At 39.1% G+C, this 26,628-nt stretch overlaps 4 protein-coding genes across 4 annotated transcripts; 1 reads left to right on the forward strand and 3 right to left on the reverse strand.

The window, feature by feature from the left end:
- Positions 1 to 1,242: 1,242 nt before the first annotated feature.
- On the reverse strand, positions 1,243 to 2,352 carry F4813DRAFT_380749 (uncharacterized protein; the record flags this gene model as incomplete). The annotated part of the gene is made up of 1 exon (XM_049245594.1): positions 1,243 to 2,352. The coding sequence occupies one exon, from the start codon at positions 2,350 to 2,352 to the stop codon at positions 1,243 to 1,245; it is 1,110 nt and encodes a 369-aa protein (XP_049099590.1).
- A 2,151-nt stretch (positions 2,353 to 4,503) lies between these two features.
- Positions 4,504 to 6,968, reverse strand: F4813DRAFT_70288 (uncharacterized protein). Its single transcript, XM_049248792.1, has 3 exons — positions 6,644 to 6,968; positions 5,862 to 6,569; positions 4,504 to 5,812 (listed from the first exon to the last, which is right to left on the reverse strand). The coding sequence occupies exons 1-3, from the start codon at positions 6,702 to 6,704 to the stop codon at positions 4,677 to 4,679; spliced, it is 1,905 nt and encodes a 634-aa protein (XP_049099591.1). The 5' UTR covers positions 6,705 to 6,968; the 3' UTR covers positions 4,504 to 4,676.
- A 2,285-nt stretch (positions 6,969 to 9,253) lies between these two features.
- On the forward strand, positions 9,254 to 12,231 carry F4813DRAFT_389362 (uncharacterized protein; the record flags this gene model as incomplete). The annotated part of the gene is made up of 2 exons (XM_049246820.1): positions 9,254 to 11,642; positions 11,693 to 12,231. 2 exons carry the CDS (start codon positions 9,254 to 9,256, stop codon positions 12,229 to 12,231), a joined length of 2,928 nt encoding a protein of 975 aa, XP_049099592.1.
- A 1,179-nt stretch (positions 12,232 to 13,410) lies between these two features.
- Positions 13,411 to 18,393, reverse strand: F4813DRAFT_389363 (P-loop containing nucleoside triphosphate hydrolase protein; the record flags this gene model as incomplete). Its single annotated transcript, XM_049246821.1, has 3 exons — positions 13,411 to 15,823; positions 15,948 to 17,992; positions 18,067 to 18,393. The coding sequence occupies 3 exons, from the start codon at positions 18,391 to 18,393 to the stop codon at positions 13,411 to 13,413; spliced, it is 4,785 nt and encodes a 1,594-aa protein (XP_049099593.1).
- Between the last annotated feature and the right edge of the window lie 8,235 nt (positions 18,394 to 26,628).

A 26,628-nucleotide genomic window follows, 5' to 3' on the forward strand; every position in this document is an offset into this window, starting at 1 on the left:
TCGACATAAATGAAAAGAAAAATGTAGCATCCCGCATCTGAGGCACACTGCATGAGTCGTGCCTAACGTCGGGCAGATGCATACATAAGATTTGATGTCCAATTCCGAGGGCGGACAAGATCATGCACATATGCAACTGCACCTACCTATGTACATACATGCCCAATATATGCAGACCGGAGATAACCGCGTACCCCAGTATTCTTCTGGCATGCATATCGACATATCTACATACGATGCGTACATATAAGATTCGGTAGGTTAGGTACCAAACTCAATTTCAAGAAGCGAAGGTATCGTGAGTTGGCAAGGCAAAATATGAGGCATATAACACATGCAGTTGAATACAAACAATCCTCACCGACATGACCCCATTCGCAATGTAGCCTCAGATTCGAAACGGCCCCACCAACCGCCAGAAACACACACACACACACGCCAGACCCAAGAGATCGGGCACCAAGATGGGAGCCCGGAGCATCGGTAGTTGCTTCAGTGGAGGCGAAGCAGAACATCACAGAACACACAGCAATCCGAATACCGAATATCACGCTTACTCGCAAACGGGGGGCCAAGGGATCCTCGATACTCGCACTTATTTCTATTCGTCGTATCGTATATATATATATATATATATATATGACGGGGATTCGATTGGGATACATGTTAGCTACCTACATATATGTACTAGATTCGAGGATCAACAATATCAACAAGAAGATTCTTCTTTCCAACATGCAAGAACAGGCCATGACGCGTAAAGGGGGGCATAAACATCAAACAATAATAAGTAGTACTAGAAAGGAAATTAGGGAAAAAAAAAAAGAAACTTCCAAACACCATTTGCCATTTCCGATAACAAAAAAAGTCTCATGCGCTAATGCTGATCTAGAACGAATTATTCATCTCGACGTGCCAACGAAACCCAAGTTTCCCAGTAGTAATAATAGTAGTTCCGTCCCGAATCTAGGTAGGGGTATATAACGATACGCCGTTGCCATGCCTGTATACGACAAAGGAAAGTAGTGAAGGGTGAGTATATATGTAGGTTAGGTACCCAAGATATGTATGTATGTATGTGTGTATGCATGTGTATATGTATGTATGTAGGTATGTATGTAAGGTCAAGTAAGGTAGGGTAGGATAGAAGATTTTGGAAAAGATCTAGCCCTATGCGGGGTAACATTAGGCTGCCTCTCGGCTCGCGAGACGCAGCCGCAGCACCGGGACGTTGACGGCTCGTCATGGAAAGTCCCGGTCCAGTAAACGTAGAGCCGCAGGCCACAACCTGCATTGGTGATGGCTCGGGAAGATGTAGTCTCCGGTAGTAAGGTTGTGCGACCACGGCGCACCCCAGTTGTCGAAATCGGAATCCTTAGGTAGAGCCGCGGCTTTGGTCTCGAAATCGCTGAGCTTGGCTTCTATGTTATGGAGATATAGGAGGTCTGGGCCGGCCCATTCGTCGATGAGGTTGGCGATGCGTTGGAATCCTTTGGTGTGGCCGCCGCACTCCTTAGATTGAAACCCGCAAAAGACAAACAGGTAACTGTGGATGAGCTCATGGATGAAGGTCGAGATGAGCAGACGCCTATTATACTTCTTGTCCTTGAGAATGCGTCGCGACAGGAAGATGAGCGTCTCGTAGCCATCGGTGAGTGGCGACCTCCTTAATGCGGTAGTCCCGATGAGGCAGCTGGGTAAGTCCCTCCACGCCCATGCTACACGACCCTTAAGCTTTCCGTGGAAGAAGATTTCGTTAGCCGCGTAGAAGATGCCCTGCAGAGCGACATCGTCTATGTCAAACTCGGCCTCGGGCGACTTGGGACAGATGAGGCTCCTCAGGATCCGCTCGTGCTGGGAGACCCTGCTCCTTCGGCGAGGATCTGTGAGGTCGGCGGCGACAAGCTTGGCCGCCTCGTCGTGAGCTTGATCGGCATGAGTGGGACGGCTCATGGCGGGCGAGTCCGACTGTATCATGTAATGCTGGAAAGGGCCAGGCCGCATCGTAGATTCGGCGCGGTGGTGGGCCGCGACGGAGTTTTCCACCATTACGTGTCCGAGGCCGGACGAGCCGGGGCCGGAGTTTCCCTCCTTAATAATGAAGAAAGCCGGACGGGCCAGGGTCTGTTCAAAATCCATAGTTTCGAAGGTATCGGGGTGGTCAACAAACCGGTGGCGCTTAAACGGTTGAAACATTTTGAAGTCATCCGGAAGGCTGGAGAGTTCAGAGTAGCTGGGACGGCGCTTCTTGTGCTCGACGTGCTGGCGACGTCGACGATATGGGCCGTCGGGGAGAGATGAGTCGCTTGAGGAGCGCGACATCTCCGTCCCTCCGACGTACCAGCTGGCCATTTGACATTTCTTGAGAAAGTCCTCGATCAGTGTTGAGAAAAACGAAGTCGGACGTGGTGCCACCCAGATGTCGCGGGTGAGATGGTAGACGATGTGTAACTCGGACTTTGCTGTCAAAGGAAAGACTTGCGAATCATCACCGAGGTTTTTTTTCTTCGGAATTCTCGTAGCAGAACCCATATAGCGGAGGGGGAGAGGAGCTGAGCGCAAAGTCGACTGCAGGGACGCCACGACAATCAATGGTCGTGCAGGATCCCTCTTGGGGAGATGCGGCGTCGGATTGGTGTATATTGACACACGCAACAGCAGCAGCCGGCTAAGCTGGCTGTAAGCCTCACTCTTCCAGACAGGCTGGGTCTGTGCCTGTTAACTGGCGGGACGACGGCAATATGTGGATGTTTTAAAGGTTACAGCCCTCGGACAAGGCAACGCCAGGGAATCCACTTCTTAAAGAAACGTCCTACCCAGACACCTAGACCTAGACACCTAGACACCTGCTTGGACGGTTGGAATCTTGGCTGACGAACTTCGAGTGTCCGAAAAATGCTGCCCTCTTTTGCGACCTTCTGCGCCCTGTCAGCCTGTCTACGCTACAGACCTTCCGTCTTCGCCTATTGTAATTTCATCCACCCCCACAGCTCAGGCGTTTAAGAGCCGGACGTAATAGTGGAGAAAAGCAAGGGATAGGTTTGTTCGATAAGGGAAAATAAAAGGCTCTAGTCGGGCAGATCGTCGATGGCTGGTACATGAATGGATCCCGTGAGGAGCCTTGGGGACGGAGGAAGCGGTGAAAGGAAAATTACGACGGAGAGCCGGGAAGAAGCTAGAGACACAAAGAGACAGAGAGCCGGTATGCAGGAGAGCTCAATGCTTACAGTACGTGCCAGACCAGCTTCGAGATGGATTTGCAGTCGTGCAGTTGTGCAGTTGTGCAGTCGTGCAGCGGCGTCAAAACCGGTCGTCTATCCTACTTGCTTAACCTTACCTTTGCTTTACCCATCGTGGTCTCGGGTGCCGGGTTAGAGAAGTCTGGTGCGCCAATGCCGGGTTGAGAAGTGGTGAAGTGGTAGTAGAAGTGGTAGTATTGTATTTCTCTCCAAGCTGTTTTTCCAAGTGGTTTCCCAAGCCCAAGGAGATGGGCACGTAATGCCGAGAACCACGGTTCGTTCTGCTTACTTGCTGCGTTGTCAAATTCGGGTCGGTTTTTCCACACTGCCGTATCTGCGTATTTGCTGTATTTGCTGTATTCGCTGTACAGTACATACATACATATACATACAGGTCCTACGTACGAGAAAAAAAGACTTTACCAGTCTAGAACCTAAGATGCGCTGCAATCTACGCGGCGTAATGCAGTGTGCGGGTGGCAATTCGATGTGTACTAATGCTGAGCGACGCCGGGAGTGGGAAAGACGCAAGTCTTTTAAGACATAGAGAGGCGAAAATAGAAATGATTGGCTGTTCTTCATGCGACGGATTGCTGGCATTATTATTATTTTTTAGTCCTTAGTAGTGGCAGTAGTGGCAGTACCTAGGGGAAGGTACCTTGGCAGTATGGGCAGGTAGGGGTGCGTAAAAGGTGGGCCCATCAACCAGAATCGGACACCCCCCTGTCCTTGTGCTAATCTGGATTAATTTCCATTGGTTACAGCTAAGCCCGCCAAGTTCAACCCGTCCTCTGATTTGTTGCCTCACGTTTTTCAGTTGGCTTGAAGCGTCAATCAATAGCTCTGATGCTTAATTGTTTTTTGTTGAGGCTAACAACACACGTTTCCCATTTTGGATCATTCGAGAGACATTTATGCAGTAAGAGATCCATGTGAGAAGGGAGAAAGGGAGAAGGATGACGAAACACGAAACAAAGGACGGTGAGAGAAGAGTAAAACCAAGTCATCAGGATTCGGAAAATAGAAGAGAAACGAAAAGCCAAGTCACGGGATGCCATCGACAACGGCAGAATGGGTGACCCATCGTCCATCGTCCCCTACCACATCCACTAACGTCCCCGTCTTGATCCACTTGCATTTTACGGAGACGCCTTTCGCCTCCGGGACTTAGCCAATGATCTATAAAATATCGTGATAAGATAACGCAATCCGCCTCGATTTCCAGTGTTTCATCGCTCCTCCGAGACTGCCGATCCCTTCTCGTCCAACGTGGGTAGTGAGATCATGACTCAACCTCGGGCTAAGTGAGCCCAGAGATTATGGTAATCTATAATCTAAATCTGCTAGCCCGCGTCTTCATCTGTGTGACGTGGTTAAATCCCCTTGCTCGATATACATAGTGCACCATCGAAGCGGAGCAAATCAGATACTAATATTTTAGATTCCGCTGTGGAGGCTGCCAGCCCCAAGATTCTGCACAAACCGGACGTCTCGAGCCTGTCGTTCTAGCGCTAGCCTCATTCTCTCGCCGTACATCTGCTCATCCTCTTCTGCTGCGATATCTTCCGGCGTTCTGGTATTTTCTTCGAAATCCTCCGGGGAGAATCCAGGTTGGGACGAGAAGCTGAGCATTCCTAACCTCTCTCCGGTCCAGAAGAGGATGTCTTCGTCGTTGGCCTGGATTTCGCCGTCTTGTCCGGGTGTCCGCGTGGATAGAATCTTTCTTGCGATGTCGTCCGACCCGGGCATCGACCCGAAAAGCGAGCGCTGGGCGACTCTTTCGGACTTACCGATCTTGTGACGGCGCACTTCGGTGAAGCCGTCCCTCTCGACCCACTTTAGGTATCCTTGCCCGTCGGAGAAGACGATTCTGGTGCCGTGATTCATGACGGAAAGGAGCTTCGACTGCGAAGCCGTCTGCCGGTTCTTCAAGGAAGACTTCTGGATGACCGGCTCCCGTGGTGAGTCGTCCGCGCCGGAGGACAGGCCGTACAATTCGAGTGATCCCTTGGTACTATACTCGCCACACGCTATTAAGGTTCTTCCGTTGGCCGTGCTCCTACCCTTCTCGATCGGTTCCTCGGAAGGTAGGAAGCGCTGGCGGAGATCGCTATATAAATTGACGAAAGGGAACGGAAGCGATGTGAGACTACAGAGCCGGGCCCCTGAGTGGACCGACCCCTTGATTGCTGGAAACATGCGCCTGTCGTAATGTAAAATATTTGAGAACCGTCCCGCTACGAAGATGTCGTCCGATAGTTGGCTACTATCCGAGCGTCCGAGGTGGAGAATGCTCTGGGGTCCCGACTGAGCCAGGGAAGCATACGGGGCTAGCGGCCTAGGATCTAATACGTGGGAGAAATTCCGACCGCTCTTTCTACTAATATTATCTAATTGTATATGGTGTTCGTTTCGATATTTCGATCTCGCTCTAGAATCGTGAAAGTGTAGGCCATGGATCGTACCGACAGTTAGGGGAACGTTGGGATCGGCAGCCGAGAGCGTAGTAATCGACCATTCGAAAGGGTAATCCTCCACGACTTGTAGCGTTTTAAGGTCGACCTCAATGAGATCTACGAGGAAATCAGCGACCGTCTTATCACCAAAGGAGGAGAGACTTACTGCTCTGGATAGCAAAAAAGGCTACATGATTTGCGCTGTCAATGCTGACGCATTCAGTCACCCCTGTATTGATCATCTTCGAACGTCTTGATAGATCAGCGCCCGGACCATCGGCGCACAAGAGACCGGGGCTAGATCTGGACAGGATTGATCCCTTCCTACTTCGAGTACCCTTAACATCCCACAGGCAAACAGAACCGTCATCGAGCGGTGATACTGCAAAGAGCTCGTTTCCGCCCGGTGGGTTATATAGAGCGATTCCGCTAGCATCTAAACGAGTCCTTATAGAACCGGTCTGCACTTGAGGCTGTTCGAACCAGCTAACCGCAATAGGTCCATATCGATGGATGTATTCATTATACCAGTTGGTCTTTTCGTTAGGAAACGTCGGGTCCCAGTTAGCGGCAATGCGAGCTTGTTCTCGCTTCCTCCTCTTAGATGATAGCTGAGATAGACTTTCGAGTCGGTTCCAATGCGCCTCGTTTTGATCATCTTGTGTCTGGTTCGCGTGTCCCACAGCCGAAGGCACGCCGCTCAATGCCGCGCCATCTTCGTCGATCCAGTCAGAGCCGAGTCGGGATAGCCTAATGCGTTCGCTCACGGCCGAGGCGGATAAGCTTCTGTCTCTCCAGAAGTTACCATCTCGACATAATCCTAAGAAACGTTTCGAAGCGCTTTGGAGAATAACGACGTCGCGCGATTCTAGAACTGATGATAAATCCTTTGTTAGCGAACAATTGGATCTATTAGAAGCGAAGCAGAATTGCGATAGTAGAACTTACAGGAAAGAATGTGTAGGAAGATCTCGTCAGGAAGTTTTTCGAGCAGGCTGGTAACAGTCATCGTCCGCAGGAAATTCTAACAGTATTCTAACCCCTATAAGACGCAAGACGGAAACAGGATACCAACAAGCAACGAGCAACGAGCAACTAGCAACTGGCAACTGGCAACTAGCAACTCACAGGACAAGATAAGTATATTTACGATAGCTAGAAGAAATCAATAGTTAAAGAGATTTAATTAGCTGAATAATCAAGAGTAATCCAACAAAGATAGGATCGGAGGGGACTTGAATAGAAATCCCCTCTTAATTTATCGGGGCTGAATGACGAAAGCGACAATGATCGATGGATCTAGAGCCGTCCCCGCCGTTTTGTTAAACACCGCTAACCCGCACAGGCAGTTAGGTAAGCCTACCTATGTATGTACAGGTCCAAATAGGGGGGCCGCGGGGTTTATTTGACGTTCCAACCAATTCCAACGATGTTACCACACCAGGTTAGCTAAGACCAAGGCCCGAACCTTCGGGAAGAGGACCGTGCACTATTTGAGTGGTGCACGGTCTCGATAAGATGTTCGGCATTATCCTGGAATGCAGCCTATCAGTCAGGTATCAGTCGCCTATGTAGGGATTGGCAAAAGCGGGGCGATAGCAAGGGTTCTAAACCAAGCCACGCGTGGCGCGTTATTTCTAACGACATGGACCCATGAGCTTCAGTTTCTTTTCAATATAGAGTCGCCAAGAAAAGAGATGCCCTGTATTGACAATAATATTAAGGATCATATTCTGTATCTACCTTTTACATTACTGGTGTATTATAATAGCAACATATCAATGTAGCAAAATGGGAGGTTTTTAGAGGAGCAAGGACACCAAGTTTTGTCAGTCATCTATTTTAAAAGACTTATAATATACATATTTAAAAAGCAGTATTAAAGGAGATATTGATATTCGATTGCCCACATCCTATCGTGACTTCTAATAACATCACACTCTCTTCAATAGTTATATTGTACTGGGTAGATTCGTTACGTTCCTTAACCGATATCATGCTCATTATTGTGAGCCAATTTGTAGCCGAGTTATTACTCAACAGAGCACCAGACGCCTTTTATTAGCATGAATTAATGTGCGATATCAAAAGCAAATCCTTCCTTTCTGGAGCCTTTCAAATCATTGAACTCTTCCAAAGTTCTTGATATAGATGTATTTATGTCTGATCACACCGTATCTCTTTTTATGCCTACAGCGAGAAAACAATCACGTCACGATCTATATACTACCTTGCAATGGATATTCTACATGAGAAGTGCTATGTTATCAAGTTATATAAAATAAGGTGGCTCCATACATTACATTACCCTTTTCGCCCATAATCGCCGTTGCCCAAGTTGATTATCTAAGTTAATTATCGATCTAGATAAATAAACCACATGCCACCAGGTAAATAGACACGAGGTATGAGTAACTAAGCTACTAGTTTTGTTTGGCTGATTTGTGCTAACTTAGGAGTGTACCAATAGAAATGCTTCCAATTATACCAAAGCTCCGGGTGAGGTTTATGCGAAAATTCAGATGACTGGGTACGAGGGCATTATTCCACCTATTCCATCTATTCCACCTTTCTTGTATCGTCTGCTGCTAGTTTTCGCGTAGTTTTGTTTGTTTGTTTGTCATGTAGGTAGCTAGTAAATATCATATGCATTAGACCTTGTGTCCTCTGTCAACGTCTCGCCAACCTTGCCGGCCTTCTCAGCTGTCAACATTTCTCATATTTTTCTCTCCTCATATCCTCATATCCTCACACCACGCACATAAAAAGAATTGTTCTTTTTGCATCTTTGCAAACACCAAGAATTCTAGCAATCCTAGCAGCAATTTATGCTCTTTTCCTAGAGGAAATTACGCACCAGTTCGTACCTGCAACCGCACCTGCAATCGCACCTGCAATTGTACCTTCCTTCTTCATTGAACTCCACGCCTTTCCCGTCGCAGATCGGAACTTAGGTAGCCTTCAAACTACAAGTCCATATCTCTAGGTACATTCGCAATTTGTACCTTGGTCCTTTACTGTACCCAGCTTCACCTTCGTCTGTCGCATGACCTGGTGGACCTATAGCGTCTGGCCCGAATAGCCACAGCACCTCACACTTTACCTTGATTTATTTACCCCTGTCCACGACAACAAAAAATCAACATCGCGCATCTTCCACACCCTATATCGTTACCTCGATGGCCAACTATTCATACTATTTGATCATAAATTGAGGATTCTGATGATACTCTTCATTCTCTTGTATCTCAAACCCGCTCTTTTCCAAAGAAGGCTCCCTGCGCGTCGCATCGTCCTCTACCGACGCATCCTTAAACTATTAGCCATTATTCTTCCTACATCTGAGGGGTACGTACATAACGATATATTCTTACTCGTCGTTTCCCTCGAATTTTCATCATTACGCTGCCATCTATATACATTCTTACCTGTCTTCTGTTGAAAAGTCTACCTGTTGTCCATAATAGCAGCCCTGCTTTCCACATCATTTCCCCCACGGTTGACGGCAGCAGCCTCCAGATCTTATTTATTAATGAAAGAACAGTTACTTTGACAACGATGTCGTCGACTATGGCATCGATTGAAGCCAAGGACGACGGAGGTCGCAAATCTCCGGAAAGCGTCTTACAAGCTCAGGCATCTGGATCTGGAAGGAACTTAACTCATCGCCGCCCTCGCTTCACCAACCTAGGTGAAGCACACCGGAACATCACTTCCAGGAGCATACCTGATAGTAGTGTACATGTATCTCAGAAGCTTGACGAAGGAAGTGACGAGAGTCGCGATAGCTCGCAACAGCTGACCAGTCCGGTTGGAGGATTCGCTACTTGCTCAACTTTATCCCAACACGACTTCCTACCGAACCCCATTACTTCCTCCATCGCAAGACCTTTTGCACCATTCTATACCATCTCTACAGCCTCCACATTTCCTACTACGGACATACCCGAGCCGACACGAGAGGCTGGCGTGACAACAGAATCTCCAGAGCACAACGTCTCGAATCCTAAGATGGATGAATCTCTAAATGAGTCTGGCAATACGGTAGAGAAGATCGTCGATCACTATGCCAACCATAATCTTAACGGGTTGAACACTCCTCGCGCCGCGACGAGGTGCGGATTTCGAGGGGAGGAGACGCGTCCTACGTACCGTCGCTACTTCCAGGCTAGCTCACTGGCATCGGGTCCTCCGCAGGGTGGGCTGCCAGACATACCCCTTAGTCACTCGCGATCTAGGTCGGTCCTCCAAGGGATTAACGAGAGTAGCTCGCCCATCACTGAGACGACTGTATCCAATTCGCAGCATCTTTTTGACGTCGAGGCGCAAGCAAGCGAGCTTCAAGATGCCCATAAGCCATTAATGCCTTCGCCCTTCCGTCCCCATTTGGAGCGGAACCCAAAGTCTGGATTACTTCGCAATGAGCAAATCAATACCACCGAGTCTTCCTTCAATGACATCACAGGTAGTTCAAATAATGATCCTTTTAGGTATGATCAACGAGACTACTGGGGAGCTCCTTACCTCTGGAAGGAAAGGGAGGTTAGTCGAGCTCTTAGACGAGCGAGCAAAGTTGGAGGCGCCAGCGAAACCACTATCGCTACCCCTGAAGCCAGCCCGCGCCCTGCAATATGGCCGGTGCCAAAACCAGCTCCTCGTCATACTAGTGTGACCTTGAGCAGTAAGCGCCCAGAAGGCCAGTTCTTTCACCAACCCGCACTTCAGTCTACTTTCGAAGACGACAAAGGCCAGACCCAGGAAGTAAAAATAATCATCGGTAACCCACCAGAGCCCCAAAGAAAGAGAGAGCTAAAGCGCGACAGAGTTAGTGGATTGATCACGGATCATGTCCAGCTAGACAGCCTACCTGCTGGCTTGCCCCTTAGAGATTCTACTGCCAATCAAACTTGGGTGACGGACGGTTATAGTGACATCATCAAGGTGGCTGGAAGCAGCATTGCTGATTATTCCGATGATGACGGTGAAGGAAACCGGCCTAGCTTATGCGGTTCGAGCTGCGCTATTATTCAACACCCTCTCAGAGACAATGATCCGGGATCGTACGAGTTACGAACATTGAAAGACACCAAGAGATCAGTACTCCTTCCAAAGACGAGGCTTTTCCGTGGCGGCGCATTTCAAGACAACTCTTCGCGCTACTTCTCGGGCAGCACTTCGAAGAACACCGGCTTCAGTCAGCTGCCACCTTTTCCTCGAGGGCTTTCGAACCCCTTTGCTAAGAAGGAACCCTATCGAAATGCAGGCTCCGAGGGAAATTTTACTCTCAACTTCAAACGAAATGGGCCGTCTAAGTATGATTTCCGCGACTCTACTTCGGAATACATGCCTAGCGTCCGTGGAAGCCGGGTCCTCTCAGGCATATCGTTCTGTGGCAGACATGTAATCACAGATGAAGATGAGCTAGAGATGGAGGATCTCTCGAAGCACGTTCACGAAGATGCGACACCTAAAACACCCGGCCTAGAGACCACTAGCAGCAAGCAGGAAGAGTTGGGTTCGCAACCGAGCGAACAAGACAAACCGCAGCCATATGAACTTCGCCTTGTAGACCAAGATTATCCTATCCGCTACGGCAACTGGTTCCAGGAGGAGAAAAACCAAGAAATGGCCTCTCATTCCTCATTCAATGCCTCGTTCAATGGGGAACCTATCTCTCCCCAGTCCAAATTTGAATTCGAGCTTCTCCCCCTTGACGAAGCGCAGAGAAAGAACAAGCAGCAACGAGAAAGTGGTGAAAAGGATGAGACAGAGTCCCCGTTAAGCCGATCTCACTTCACGGTTAGCTCCTGGTCTAATTGCGGCCCTTCGACCTCAACTGCGGTTCAGCTTCCAATGCCGGTTCACGTTTCAAGCGGCCGAACGGCTCCCCATTTGTCGCTTGACTTCAGTCCTTTGACCCATCATTCTTACGGCGATGTATTCAAAGGTAAGTTTGTGTACTTAACTACCAGAGGACTTTGAACTAATAAGAGATAGACACTCCTACTCCATTTTCTGCTTCGAGTCATCGCGGTTCAACTCCCACGCCTGCTCGCCCTGCTCGAGCGCTATTATACCAAGAGATGTTATCCGAGAGCCCTACTACCACTGGCACATTGGAAAAGGCCAAACGATCGCTGTTGGGTCGTTTTGTACCTCGGATGTTCTCTTCGGAAACACGTAGCCACAGGACCGTCTCTAATACGACGGTTATTCAATACCCTATGCCTAACGACAGCGGACTGAGCCTCGTGGCTATAGAAGCTCTCAGAGAATCGAATATTTCACGACACGGGAGCAAAAAGCGAGCCCAGTGGTTCCGACTAATGGCGATTCTGTCCATCGTTATCCCCTTCTTTGCAATTTTCGTCCTTACGGGAGTATTCGATAAGACGTTGGTCTGGTACTCTCGTGGCGAAGTGGGCCAGATAACCATTAAGCAGCGAGGCTTTATCAGAAATGCGTTACTTATCCAAGGTTGCTTCTACGTCTTTGTCGTTTCGTGCCTCATCGCGGTTTTCGTTAGGATGCATTAGCCTTCTATATGAGAAGCGTCAGAATGATGTCTCTAGGTGACACCTGGGGCACATGTCACCTATTCCATCTATGACCTAAAGTCGCTCTTTTGAAACATGGCTTATACTGGGCCACGGTCTTTCGTTTTACAATCACGCTACCGTATATCGGTTTGACAACACCTTAACTAACTACATTCACTCTTGTCTCCGGGTACGAATCTGAGTAAGTGGGCCATCGCCGGAGATTTTTGGGAATCGCCTCCAATACTTGCCTCAAAAACATGATGTTACCTCCAAAGTCTTATCTTAAAATCCCGGGTCGGGTTGGAAGGAAAAGAACACCTTGAAAATGGAGTTACTACTTCTATACACATTCGTTGGCTTGTTGAGATCGGACAATCGACTCGCTACGTAACACAACGAGGATCTAGCTTGAATTTTCGGCCTCGGATTGGATGGCAGTCACTCACACACTCTCTCTTTAGTTGGATCAATAAATGAAAAAAATGAATGAATGATAGGATGGGTCAGTGGATGGATGACGATCACCCTCCTTATCACCCCCACAGAAATCGGAAACCAGAAAATACGAACGGACGAGGAGAAGGATCTTACAGCATACCTTGGTTCTCTCTTTTTTTCTATAAGAAAGAAACTTTGGTACTTGCCTGATAGGCCACGCTATGCTGTAGATAGAAACTCAGATTCTCTACATATACTTTGCAGGGACGGATGTTGCTTTGCTCTATAGTCAATGTCATTTGTGTTTGCGCTTAACGTGTTGTTATAATTTTGATAGGGTAATGAAGTGTATGTGTAGGGTAGATACCTATGTAGGTACCTAGGTAGGTATGCAATAAGTATTGTGATGACCTCCCAACCTTGCGTACTCAAGATTGCACATATAGCCTTATTATCCAACCCCGTGTAGTGCTATAGTTTAGAGTAAAATAAGAGCGGGAACGGTGTTTTGCAAATTAATATTAGTATTCGCTATCTATGCAAATCTATTTTCCCATAGATGCCCATATATAACAGCATCAAATCTATCTGCGTACCCAAGGCACTCATTCTGACCTTTAGTCCACGGTATAGCCCACTTCTCTATCCATCGTTATTTCATGTTTACCTAGGTAGCCTACCGTTGCACCTCGTCCTTATTTTCCGTCCGTTATAACCCGACCTAGTCTCAATAGTTCAAGCCTCTCCGTACACGATCTGTCGGAGATGTTCCTTCTCACCACTCTGCTCGCACATAGCGCGGAACATGCCCATACCGCCTTCTTCCTTGCCTTGAAGCTCCCATAGTTCTTGGGGTGCGCCATATTCGGCTACCTTACCGTCGCTGAGTACGAGGATGCGGTCGAAGTCGGCGATGGTGCTTAAGCGGTGCGCAATAACCACCAGTGTGCTGTCACCGAATTCCTCGCGGATGCTGCGTTGAATTAATGCGTCCGTAGTCATATCTACAGCGCTCGTTGCCTCATCTAGCACCATAACCTTGGGTCGCGAAACTATCGCTCTCGCGAGGCATAGTAGCTGACGCTGACCTTGAGACAGGTTAAGGCCGCCCTCAGATATAGGAGAGTATAGGTTACAGAAAATGTTAGTGTTCTTCTTTTCCCGGCCACTATTAGACGCTGGGGTGGATGTCCCGCTGGTGGTGGGCGTGTCTGTTGCTGTTCCATTGCCATTGACGTTGTTGTTCTCGCCTTTGTGCTCGGTGATGAGATGCACGCGCGCTAGTGAGTCGAAAAGCTCGGCGTCGGTGTGGTTATCAAAGGGGTCGAGGTTTGAGCGCACGGTACCGCTAAATAGGACCGGATCCTGAGGAATAATAGCCAGCCTGCTGCGCAAATCATGTAGCTTGATCTTAGAGATATCGAGTCCATCAATGCAGATACTTCCTGATCGCGCCTCGAGGAAACGGAAGAACGCGAGCGTTAAAGAAGATTTGCCTGCGCCAGTACGGCCGACTACGCCGACGCGCTGGTTGCGCTCGATGGTGAAACTGAGACCTTTAAGTATGGGTGGTAGGTCGTCCGCATAGCCGACCACGAGATCATCCACCTCAACGCGGCCTTCTGTCGGCCAGGCTGCTGGTGGGCTGGCACCCTCGAGGCTCTCTGTTGGTAATTCTGTGTATTCAACAATTCGCTCTGCCGCGTTCATCTCCAGCTCGACATTGGCGTAGTGGCGGATCGTCCACATGACGTGACCCGAAAATTCGAGTGCGAATGCCAACCCGAAACCGGCGAGGGCCGCGTCTATCTCGGGGGCTATGAGGATTAAGATGGCGACGAATGAAGCGAAGAAGCTCCCCACTAGTGCCATTCGCCATCCCATCCAGCGGACGAATAACCAAAGATGCCAGGTTGCCACAGTCCAGTCGTCCAGTTTCGTATACATACGTTCAATGTAGGTCTGGCTCTTATCGAATGACCTGATCGTCTGGACGCCGGTTAAGGCCGAACCGAATTGCTCAAATACTGGAGATTTGGTGACGGATTCGAGTCGTTTTACCGGCCTAGCTCCATCAAGATAGCGAAGTGCGTAGAACGCACAAACAGCGAGAAGGAAAAATGCAGCGATTATAATCACGGGTGTAACAAACAAGCTAGCGACAATAACACCGACGAGATTTAGTAGTGCGCTCGCTGCAAACGCCATTGAATATGCCATGTGAGTGTCCACAGAGTGGAAATCCGCTGTGAATCTGTTCAAGATCCTGCCCAGGGGAACCGTATCTAACCACCGCAACGGTGCTCGGAGTACTACAAAGTTGAGCTTGGCGAAGAGCTGTCTGGAGGCACGTATCGAGCCACGGAAAATGTAGTAGAAACGGTACGTCGAGACAAGGGATGTGAAAGTGGAGAGGAAGACGTAGATACCGAGGTAGTATCCTAGACTCTGGCTTGACTCGATCGTGACCATCGGTCGGACCATGCTGCCCATCGTGAATTGTTGTACATTGAACTGGTATGCGTAAGCATGCTTCTCTGCTTGCGCTTCGATAGTCTGTTGGTGTTCTTCGTTTGACCCAGTCCATATTCGTAGCCACCACGAGCGTCCTACAGTTAGAGCTTGCACGAATAGAAATAGGACGACGACGATAGACCAGAACCACCAGGAACCGCTGTAAGTCAGGTATACCGCATACACTTTTCCTTTAACGGCTCCTTTCTCGCGCGTCTCCTCTTCAACAAACTTACGTGCTTGCGCCTTCGAGGGGATCTTAGCTAGAGGTTCTCCGTTAGGTTCGATGTCCACTTGAGACGTCTCTTCAGAATCTATTGCGGTAGAGCCCTCGTCGTCTCGGAACTCCTGATCTGTCTGCTCGTGACTCTTAATCTGCTCCAGAGTTCCGGTTTGCTGCAGCTCCGAAACGAGTCCAGCGTTCAGTACTCGTCCATTTCCCAGCTCGACGAGGTACTTCGTCTTTGGTTCGCACAGGGCTACATGATGTGTGACTAGGATCCTTGTTCGTCCGACACCGAGCTCGCCATTGAGGCACTTTTCAAAAATATGACGACCAACGTGAGCATCAACAGCACTGAAGATGTCGTCCAGAACGAGTATGCCGGCACGGGAATAAATAGCACGTGCAAGGCTACATAGGAAGGGTTAGTGATTGTTCACGAACGGTTCGGGACATTTAAGAATGTCACCAGCGTATCAACGTAGGCGTTTTCATCATTGGATGATACTTGGCTGGAGGGTAGGGGCTAACTTACGTAATTCGCCATTTCTGTCCACCACTGAGGTTAATGCCGTTGGCACCAATCTCCGTATTCTCTCCGTCGCTAAACATTTCCAGGTCCTTCGTGAGAGCGCAGACCTCGATGGTCTTATTATATCGGTATGCATCGTATGGCAACCCAAATATGATATTTTCCTTAACAGTCGCATTTTCGATCCAGGGTATTTGCGCGACGAAGGCGACAGCACTGGGGATGATCCAGTTGTCCCTATTCGCTTTCTGATCGTGACGTTGGGACGGTACTCGAGGCACGCTGATAGATCCAGTTAGAATATCGACTTCACCTAGAATAGCTGCAAGCATCAAGCTCTTCCCGCTTCCAGTCTTCCCTGATATCACGGATAGTTCGCCTCTAGGAAATGTAATGTTAACATCGCGTAAAACGAATCGATCGGGGTCCTCCTCGTCATCCTCCTGGTTGTCCGAAGGCCAAGCGATAGACGCGTTGTCGAATGTAACCTCATCTGCTTCCTTAGTGATCTTCGTAACCTCTGCGCCTCTCAGATAGGCGTCCATGCGCTTCACAGAGACCCAAGCATCGACGAGATCGGTCGTCAGTTCGGGGATAACGGATAGGGTAACTTCAAGTGCTTTGAAAACGCCAAGACTGACAAAAGCGACCGAGGGTGACAATGCACCGTGCAGGGATGCATAGACGGCGAGAGACACGGCTGCGAGCATGATTGGGCTCGTAATCCAACATCCGATGAGCATGACGTCGTTTGTAAAGGCGCTCCAGACGCATGATAATTCTCGTTCTCGGACGTCGCTGATCTTTTTCTCCCATTGCGGCTCGAGTGCGGAGAATTTGATCTGGCGGATTCCCTGGAGAGCTTCCGAGACGACATCCATCTTCTCGTCTCGTACTTTCATTAGGCGGTCCTGGGCATCCGAGTATCGCTTCGAGAAGTAAATGTTAAGAGGAGTGACGGCCAGCATAGTCGAGAAACCCGCAAGAAGGGCCTTCCATCCAAGAAGTTCTACAAGGAAGAGTAGCGATACGATCAGCTTAAAGAGACTCCCTACAAAGATGTTATTGAAAGCAGCAAAATCCGATACCCGCTTGGCATCGACGCCTATCAAATTGACAGTACTCTGCTTGCTCTTTTTAATCTGTTCGGCCTCATCCTCTTCTTCGAAGTCTTCGAGATCTGGTCTGTTAGTGGTAGACGACTCTCCTATCGGCCCAGCGATGTTCGGTACAGTCGATCCCGAAGCAGCTGCAGCAACCTTCTTCTGTTTCTTGCTAGCTTCCTTGACATCTTTACGTCTCATAGATTTTTGGAAGATGAGCGCAGACAACTGGGCACGAATCGGCACGGCTATCTGCGCCCACGATAGCCAGTAGACGTACGCCTCGACCCATGATTGAGCAAGAACGGCTACGGCAATCAAGATGACCCAAACCCAGGCATCGTAACCGAGGCGCTCGTGGTCCTGGCGCTGCTCCAAGAGGTTAAGCAATTGCAAGACAACCCACTGGGGTGCCAGATTGAGGAATGCGGTGAGTATAGTTAATAACCATTGAAGCGTGAAAATCCACTTGTGAGCAGCGATGATAGAAATCCAAAGCGGGCCAGTGAACTTCCGGCTTTCCCAGTCGGCAGTAGTTTCTTTAGATCTCGTGTAGTGGTCGGGCCTGGGAAGATCAGCTAAATCGAGACCGTTCTGCTTGGAAGCCTGGCGAAGCAGGTAAGCAGGCCAGCTCCAGTTAAGCATGCTCCATGCTGACTCGGTATACAGCCTATCGACTAGCTGGCCGTTGTAGTATACGTCAGGTCGTCGGGGAATGGATAAGCTGGCAACAGCCAAACACAGAGCCACAACCAATTCTACTACGCGTATAGAAAACACCCCGCTAGCACGTTGCTTTAGTAGAAGCGCGGCTACATCGTTGTCCTGAGCCGCGAGAACAGCGGTGAGAACGACGCATGAGAAAAAAGACCAAATGCCTAGACCGTAAGCGACTACAGAGTCTCGGATAGCCGCGACGCAGACGACCTGCATGGTTAAAAGAGCCTACGTCCACGTGTAACGCGGTAAGTCAGTAATCTGACAGTCCTAATGTTTCTTGTGTGTAACGGTGAGCTTACCCAAATTATAACGGCCAACCAATTTGCTAGGAACAAGCCGCTTTCTACTCCTTGCGTGCCCAACGTCGAGATCACAGCTAGCGCTATCGACAAGCCGAACCCGATTAGGGAGAACCCCAGCATCACGGCCTTGGGCACCTTAGTGCTGAAGGCCTTGATGGCCTCCGGCGTGCTTTTGCCATCCTTATCCTCGTAGATTTCGGTCGCGCACTTCGAAGCACGACTACGCAGTCTACCCAGATTCAGGGCGGTAGGGACGGAAAGTATCGCAACGACCCCTAAGCCAACAGCCGAAGTCACGAGCACTACTGTCTTGTCATCAGACATGTTTGTTGATACGAATGCTGTTTTCGGAGTTAAGCTCAGGATGCCAGAGCTAGTGGCTGGTAGAAGCCTTCCCGAATAGACGCGACAAGAAGCGCGAAAGGGAGGCAGAGGCGCGACAGGGCGAGACAACGAATGCAATGTAACTTCTAAGAGTACTCAATTCAAACTAGGGGCCATCGGAGGCAGAAAAAGATAGACGCCAGCCGTACTAGTAGTTTGCTGGTAGTTGAGGTTGAAGAAATTTTGAAGCTACGTCGTTCAGTGCGAGTAACAAAGGAATGAAGAGCAGTATGAAGTACATGCCATTGGCTGGGAGGTACCTAATGAACAATGCGGGACGCAGTACAGTATCCCTTCGGGGCTCCCTGCGTGGATTCATTGGTAAAGCGCCTCTCGGCTGGCCGGTTGACTCATATGGGGAGGCCCTCTTTTCATGACGGAGGAGACCCGGGAAGAGGGTACTGAGAATGGGGAGCCACCTTAATAGTAACGTCACTACCCCGGCAACGAGTCCTAGATTGCTAGACTCCCTTGCTACCTTATATGTTGCATATGTAGCGGCGGGTTCTGTGCGATAGGCCGATGCCGATTCGCCCGGGTTCGTCCATATGGGCGTGATGCTAGGCCCCACCGCAGCAGAAGGAGATAGGAAATATGTAGGTACCCATCGTGTTGCATCATATCCTGATTAGGATAATTATCGGTGTGAACAATACGATAGTGCCCCAACAGTGTAGGGGGAGAAGATGAGTTTTGATGATTAGCGGCTAGAGCTAGTTGTCGTAGTACCGTAGTCGTCTGACGAGGTTTGTATAACAAAAAGCAGCTGGTGGTGATGACAGCGGGGGGGTTTAAGGGACTTCTCATGCAGAAGGATCGAGTTAGTTGCATTCCAACCTAGCTGGATCTGAAATCAGAAGGTGATCAAGGGTACTGCTGAGCTAGTAAGGTATAGCCATATTTCCATATCGAGGTTGGCAGCAATGATCAAGATTAAGGAACCAAAGAACTAAAATGAATTAACTAGGTAAGTATGAGAGGTAGGTAACTGTCAGATTAGTCAGCCATGTCAGGTGACCTGAAAATCCCTAGTCTCATGTAAAATAGCGGTGTAACATACGTTCCCACGATTTTACCTCAATCAATCAGATCATCAGAAACATGATGAATTAAACCTCATATAATGCCTATTTAGTATATATTAGTTATGTAACAATTAAGAATCTTATATGTTTGAATTGTATAAACTTTAAGGATAAAATCTTAACTAGTGTTATATAACATAATATGTGTACGTTAAAATAAATTTTAAATAAATTATTATTTATTTATTATTTTATTATAAATTTTACTATATTATTATTAAGTTTTAAATTTAAATATTTTAATAATTAAAATGTATAAAGTAAAACGTTTATATTATTTATTTAAAGTTGTTAATTTTAAAAGTGGATAAATTTTAATAATATTAATATATATAAGGAATTTAAAGTTTAACTTAAGCTTTTTCTTTAAATACTTTAAATTTAAAATTATAAAAGATTATTTAATTTATTTAAATCTTAATCAAAAGTAATAATAAAGGTGGGAATTTCATTAAAGAATTAACTATTAATAACATTAACTTTAAATAATTAATTTCTTTTTTTTAAATAATGTAAAAAATGATTAAAGCTTTATAAAAACTTTATTTAAAAGAATTAAATACATATATACATATTAAAAACAAATATAATTAATAAAAAAATAATTAAGTTAAAACAATTAATTATTTAAATTATATTAAAGTTTTATTTTAAAATTGTATAATAATTTAAATATATAATTTAAAATATATATAATATTTTAAAAAACTATTTAAATATATATGTGTTAAAATATAAAATTTAAGATAATTATATAAAAACTATAGTATTATTTATAAAAATATTTAAAAGTTAAAAAGTTTAAATAATTAATTAATTTATTATATTTATTAAAGTTAAATGTTTAAGGCTAATTATTATTAAAAATCTTTAAAAATGGTTTTATATATTAATGTTAATTTTAAAATTTATATTAATAGATTAAGTAATTATTTAAAATATTATTTTTTATAAAAAGATATATAATAAGACTTTAAAATTTTAAAAGGTGGTTATAATATTACAAAAATATATAAAAATTTTTAAAAATGTTAAAAGAAAAAGAAAAGTAATTAAAAACGCTTTTAAACCAATTTATAATATTAATAAAGATGAAAATATTAATTAAAAAGGTAAATTTAACTGTTAAAAGAAATTATTATAGTTTATAAAAACTTTTAAAAAGTGGTAAAGTAATTTTAATAAATATAAAAAAGTTAATATTAATTTAAATTAATTTTTATAAATATTAAAGTTATAGTTATAATATTAAATATAAAGTTTATTAAGATTTTTATAATATTAAAAATTATTTTTATATATTTAAAAATAAAAAGTTTAAGTATTTTAAGTTTAAAAAAGTAAATATTACCCTAGTAAAGTTAATCTTAAAAATTAACCCCAATTTAGTAGTTAAGATAAAAATCTTAAAAAAAGAGGTAAAAATTTAAAGAATAAAAAATAAAAATAACTAATTAAATAAATATATAACCATTATAGAAAAAAATGTAATTTTTATGGTATTAATTTATACCGCCGTTTTTAATATTATTTAATATTTGTTAAAAAATTTAATAATATTAAATTTAAAGATTATTATTTATATATTTAATAAGATATTTTAATTCGTTAATTTTAAAGTAATATTATTAAGCAATTATATTATAATAAATAATAATAAAATTAAAATTATAAGTTATGGTAAAGTAAATATTTATATTTAATATTTAAAAGGATTTATTAAGATAAAGTTGGTAAATATGGTTTATTATAAAAATTTTATTTATAATTTTATATTTTTAAGGTAATTACGAAGGTAAAATTATTAATAAAATATATATAATAATCTTATTTATTTAAAATAATTAAATAATATTATTATAATTAGTTATATTTAAGGATATTTTTTATAAAATTTTAAAAATTATTTTTTTATATATATTATAATACTTTAAATTTAAGGTTTACAAAAATCACAAATATTATAATTGTTTTTTGTTAATATTTAAAATTAAATTATCTAAGGTTTTAAATTTTAAAATACTTAGTTAATATTAGTAAAAAAATGAAAATTAAAGGATTTATAATAATTAAATATAAGGTATATAATATATTTAAAATAAAACGTTAAGTAAAGCATATACCACATTATATTAATAAATTTTTTAATATAAAGCTAGCTTTTAATTTTCATTTAATAAAAGTAGATAATTATAAAATTACAAATCTTATACTAATTATTAATAAATAAATTAATATAATTTTTAATTATTATTTATATAATTAAAAATTAAAAATAATAATTACAACTTTAAAAAATTTTATTAAATTATTAAAATATTAATATAATATTATTTTACAGGTTTAAGAGTTAAATTGTAAAATCACTTAAATAAAGTTAATAATAAAAATTATTTTAAAAGTTTTTATATAAGGTTAAAATCTTTAATTAATTATATATAAGTATAAAATGGTATTATTAAACGTTTAAAAGGTATAATTAAAGATAAAACTAAAGTTATAAAAGCAAATATAAAATTATTATATTTATTATAATTAAAAATATATAAGGTTATAATATATTTATATAATTACATATTATAATATAAATATAATTAACAATTTTATATAATTATTTTTATATATTTATAATAATAAATAATAATATTATAATTTAAGAAAAAAAGCTTTAATAAATTTATTTATAAATATATAATTATAAGGTTTATATATTAATAATAAATATTTTAAAAAAGGTTAATAAAAAGTGTTAATTAAACTTAAAAACTTAAATAAACTTTTTAATAAATTATTGTTGGTAAGTACGTATGTAAATAAGAATAACAATAATAATAATAAAACAATAGTAAGTAAATTAATGGTATTAAAACTAATATATTAAGATGTTTAAAGAGGGAAGAATCTATTTAAGACTAGCTAGGTATAGCATGTTTTTATATTCTAATAATAGTAAATATCCAACCTTTTTATTTAATAAAGTTAGGTATTTTATTTTTTTTTTATTTACGATAAAGGTATTTTATTATTAATAAAGTATTTTTATATTAGTATTATATGATTATTACTTATTTTATTTTTTTTATAATTAATTAATTGTAAAATATAATTAAATAAATAAAATTTTAAAATTTATATTAATATATATTTGTATTAGTTTAGATATGTGCTATTATATATTTGTGATTTTATGTATTTATAATTATATATATTTATAATAATTAAAAGATAAAATTGTAATAGTTTAAATTAGTAATTATTTTATAAGTGGGGTTGCGTTAATATATATTATACCATCTTATTTCTAATATATCCTTCTTTACTTCTTATAATAGCCTACGTTTAAATTGGTATTAGTAATTGGTTTTAATAATCCACTACTACACTAGTTTAATATTATTTTCAATTTCCTTATATTTTATTTACTTTTTTAAATATAAATTAATTTAATTATTTTTTATTAATATTTTTATAACCTTATTTAAAAACGTTTTTATTATTATATTTATTAGATTATAATTACCATATATCTATTAAATATTATTAATTTCTTTATTTTTGTATAACTACCTTAAAATTATAAAATTAATTATTAATTTTTTTTATTAATATTACCTATTTAAATAAGATATTAATATAATAAAAAAAAATTTGTATATAAAACGAAAGAAATTATTAAAAAATTTAATTAATTTAAAATAATATTAATAATATTATAAATAATATAGTTTATATTAAAATCTTATATTATTTTATAAATTTTATTAACAAATATATTATGTATAATATATTTATATTTAATAAATAATTAATAAATAATATTATTAATAAATTATATTTTATTATTATAATTTATAGATCTCTTATTATTAAATATTATAATATAGTTGATTTAAAAGCTTATATCCTTATTATTAATAAATAAATTATTTATAAAAATGTATAAGTGTAGGTTTTAAGGATTTAATTCTATATATTTAAGGTTTTGATCTTTATAATTTACTTGCCATTTAATCTTTACATTAAGGGTTTTAGTTTTTTTTAGTTTAGATTTTATATACTACATTATTATGGAATAGTTAAAGGTTATTTCGGGTTAATAAATAAACGTAATGTAGGTATTTTTTATATATTATTTTATAAATTTCTTAATTATATCAGATATTTTTAAGTTTAATTTTTTTTAATTTTTTTACTTATTTTTTTTAAATAATAAAAATTGTTTTTTTATAGATTATAATTTGTAATTTATTAAAATTTTTAACTATACCTAATTTTAAAATTTTTTAAAATTTTGTTTTAATATTTATTTTTATAAAAACCTTATTTTCTTTAGCTAAAAATTCCATTATATTAATATTTAATATATTATTTATTTATAAATTTATAATTTTAAATGGTTAATTTAATTTTATAATTAATAGGTATAAATTAAATATTAATAAGATTATATTTAATCTTTTTTAATAATATTTAAAATAAATTTTAAACTAATATATGTTTAATTTTACGAATTTATATAGAAATTTAATTATTTATAATAATATTCTTTTAAAATATTTATTTTTTAATTTTGAAAATAGGTGTATGTATATTATTTTTTATATAGGGGTTTTGGATTATATATATGTTATAATAATATTTTAGATTATTACCTTTATATTTTGTTATTGTAATATAAGTGTTAAAGTTAATATCAAGTGTTGGTTAGTGTATTGGATTATTAGAATATATATTATAATAAAATTTTTATTAAAGTTTTTATAATCTTATATTATAAATTATAATTTTTTATATAATATTGGTATGTTTTTCTTTTTGACTTTATAAATTATATAGGATTTAAATATGGTTATGCCTTGATAAAATACCTTATTATATATTTCGGATTGTAAGATATTATTTATAAAAAAGATATTAAATTCCTTTATATTAAAGGTTTTATATAGCTTTCCTAACGTAACTATTTTTTTGTTTAATTATAGTTTTAAGGTAAGGATATAATTGTTCTTTTTTTTCATATTAATATATATTATGTTTATAATAAATATATCTAAATTTTTATCAGATATAATCTTATACTTATTAAAATTAAACTAAGGTAACAATAACAATAAATAAATTTTAAAATTTCTTTTTAATTACTTATATAATTTAATGTAGGTATTTTGAAAAATTAAAATATTTTTTAATATATTTAATACAATAATTATATTTTTATCCGTAACAACAATAACCTTATATAATTTTTTTATCCACCTTTTTTATAATAAACTAATATATTATTATTAATAAATAATAATATAGGTAGCATTTTTAAGATGTTTAATTTATTTTTTATATTTATAATATTATAAATAATTTTTTACACCTTAACCTTTTTAATTTTAATTATAACCTTTTATATTATTTAAATTCTTTTTAATTGCAATTGTGTAAGGGAAGAGTTTATATTAATTTTTAAATAAACGTTAAAAACTAATAAAATAGGGATAAAATTATTCAGATTTACTATATTGTTTATAACCTTAATTATTATTTATAGATAAATTTTTTTTAACCTTTATATTTTTTTGGAGATGATCTTATACGCTTTTTAAATCAGGTTATAATATTTTTTTATTTTACCAATTAATTAATATGTTTCAATAAATATTTAATTATAAACAATTCTTATAAAACAAACTTCATTATAAAATTTAACGCTATTAAAATTGATACCTACATTATAACTAAAGACATTTAGTAATCCCAAATATATATTGATCCAACATTATTTAAGTATTTTTTAGGTTTTTTTAACAAAAATACTTTTCATAAACCAGGCCATTTAAAACCCTATTATTACATTAATTACATAAAAAATTAGTTTCCTATTTAGGTATATAATATTAATAATTACTTTATAATTAAAATCCATATTAAAATCTTTAAAATTAAATTTAAAATATTAAGATATCTTACCCTTAATTTAATAATAATAATAAAATTTATTAATTTTTTTAAGGTTTTTAATACTTACCTTATATCTTATTTTATTAAATAAATTATAGAATTTACTAATAAATAAATAATTAAAACATATATACAAATAATATAATTCTACTTTTGTAAAGTAGGTGATATTATTAAGTTAAAACTATAAATATTTTTATTTTTATATAATTTTAATTATTATACTATTTTTACCAATTAATTAATTAATAATATTATTAAGATATATTTTTAAATAATTTATATCTTTAATAAAAAAGAAAAATAAAATATTTATTTCCATTATATAAAAATTTACCTTATCAAATAAAATATTAACTATTATAATTTCCAATAATTTAATAAACAAATTATTTTCAAAATATATATTAATTTCACCAACGCAATTAATATTTAAATTATTATAATACTTTAAATTTTTATTAATAAAGGTTTAATATTAACCTTTACCTACAATTAACACTTGTGTTATTTTCATATTCGGTATAATACTTTAAAATATGTTTTTTATATATTAATTAAAAATAAATATAATATTAATATTAGATTTATTAACAAATTTTTCGAAAATTAATATTTATAAGTTAAATTAATATTAAAAAGATTTATTTAAAAGATAAGTCATAATTATATACTGATTTTTTAACTTTTCTTCTTTTCTAATAAATTTTTTAAACTTTTTTATATTAAAGTTTTTAATACCTTCATATTCAACTAAGAAGATTATATAATTTTCCTTTACCTAATTTTTCTTAGTTTTTTATTAAGTTTTAGCTTTTTTATATTTTTTCTCCAAATATTTAATTAATTAATATTTTTTTTTCTTACATACCTAACAACAACATTTTCAATATTTTAACATCTTCTAATAAATATTATATTTACTACCTTTATTATTACAATAATATTTACAATTAATATAATATTAACCAATATTATATTTATTATTATTATTATTTTTACTATTAATACTTACCATAAATTAATATATCTTTTTAAAATTCTTAAACATTTTAATAAATACTTAAAATTTATTAACCAATTCCTTAAAATAGTATAACAAAATAAATAATATATATTATAATTATAATATGTTATA

The sequence above is a fragment of the Daldinia decipiens genome (assembly GCF_022478715.1).
Source record: "Daldinia decipiens strain CBS 113046 unplaced genomic scaffold F4813scaffold_16, whole genome shotgun sequence".
Taxonomy (NCBI): domain Eukaryota; kingdom Fungi; phylum Ascomycota; class Sordariomycetes; order Xylariales; family Hypoxylaceae; genus Daldinia; species Daldinia decipiens.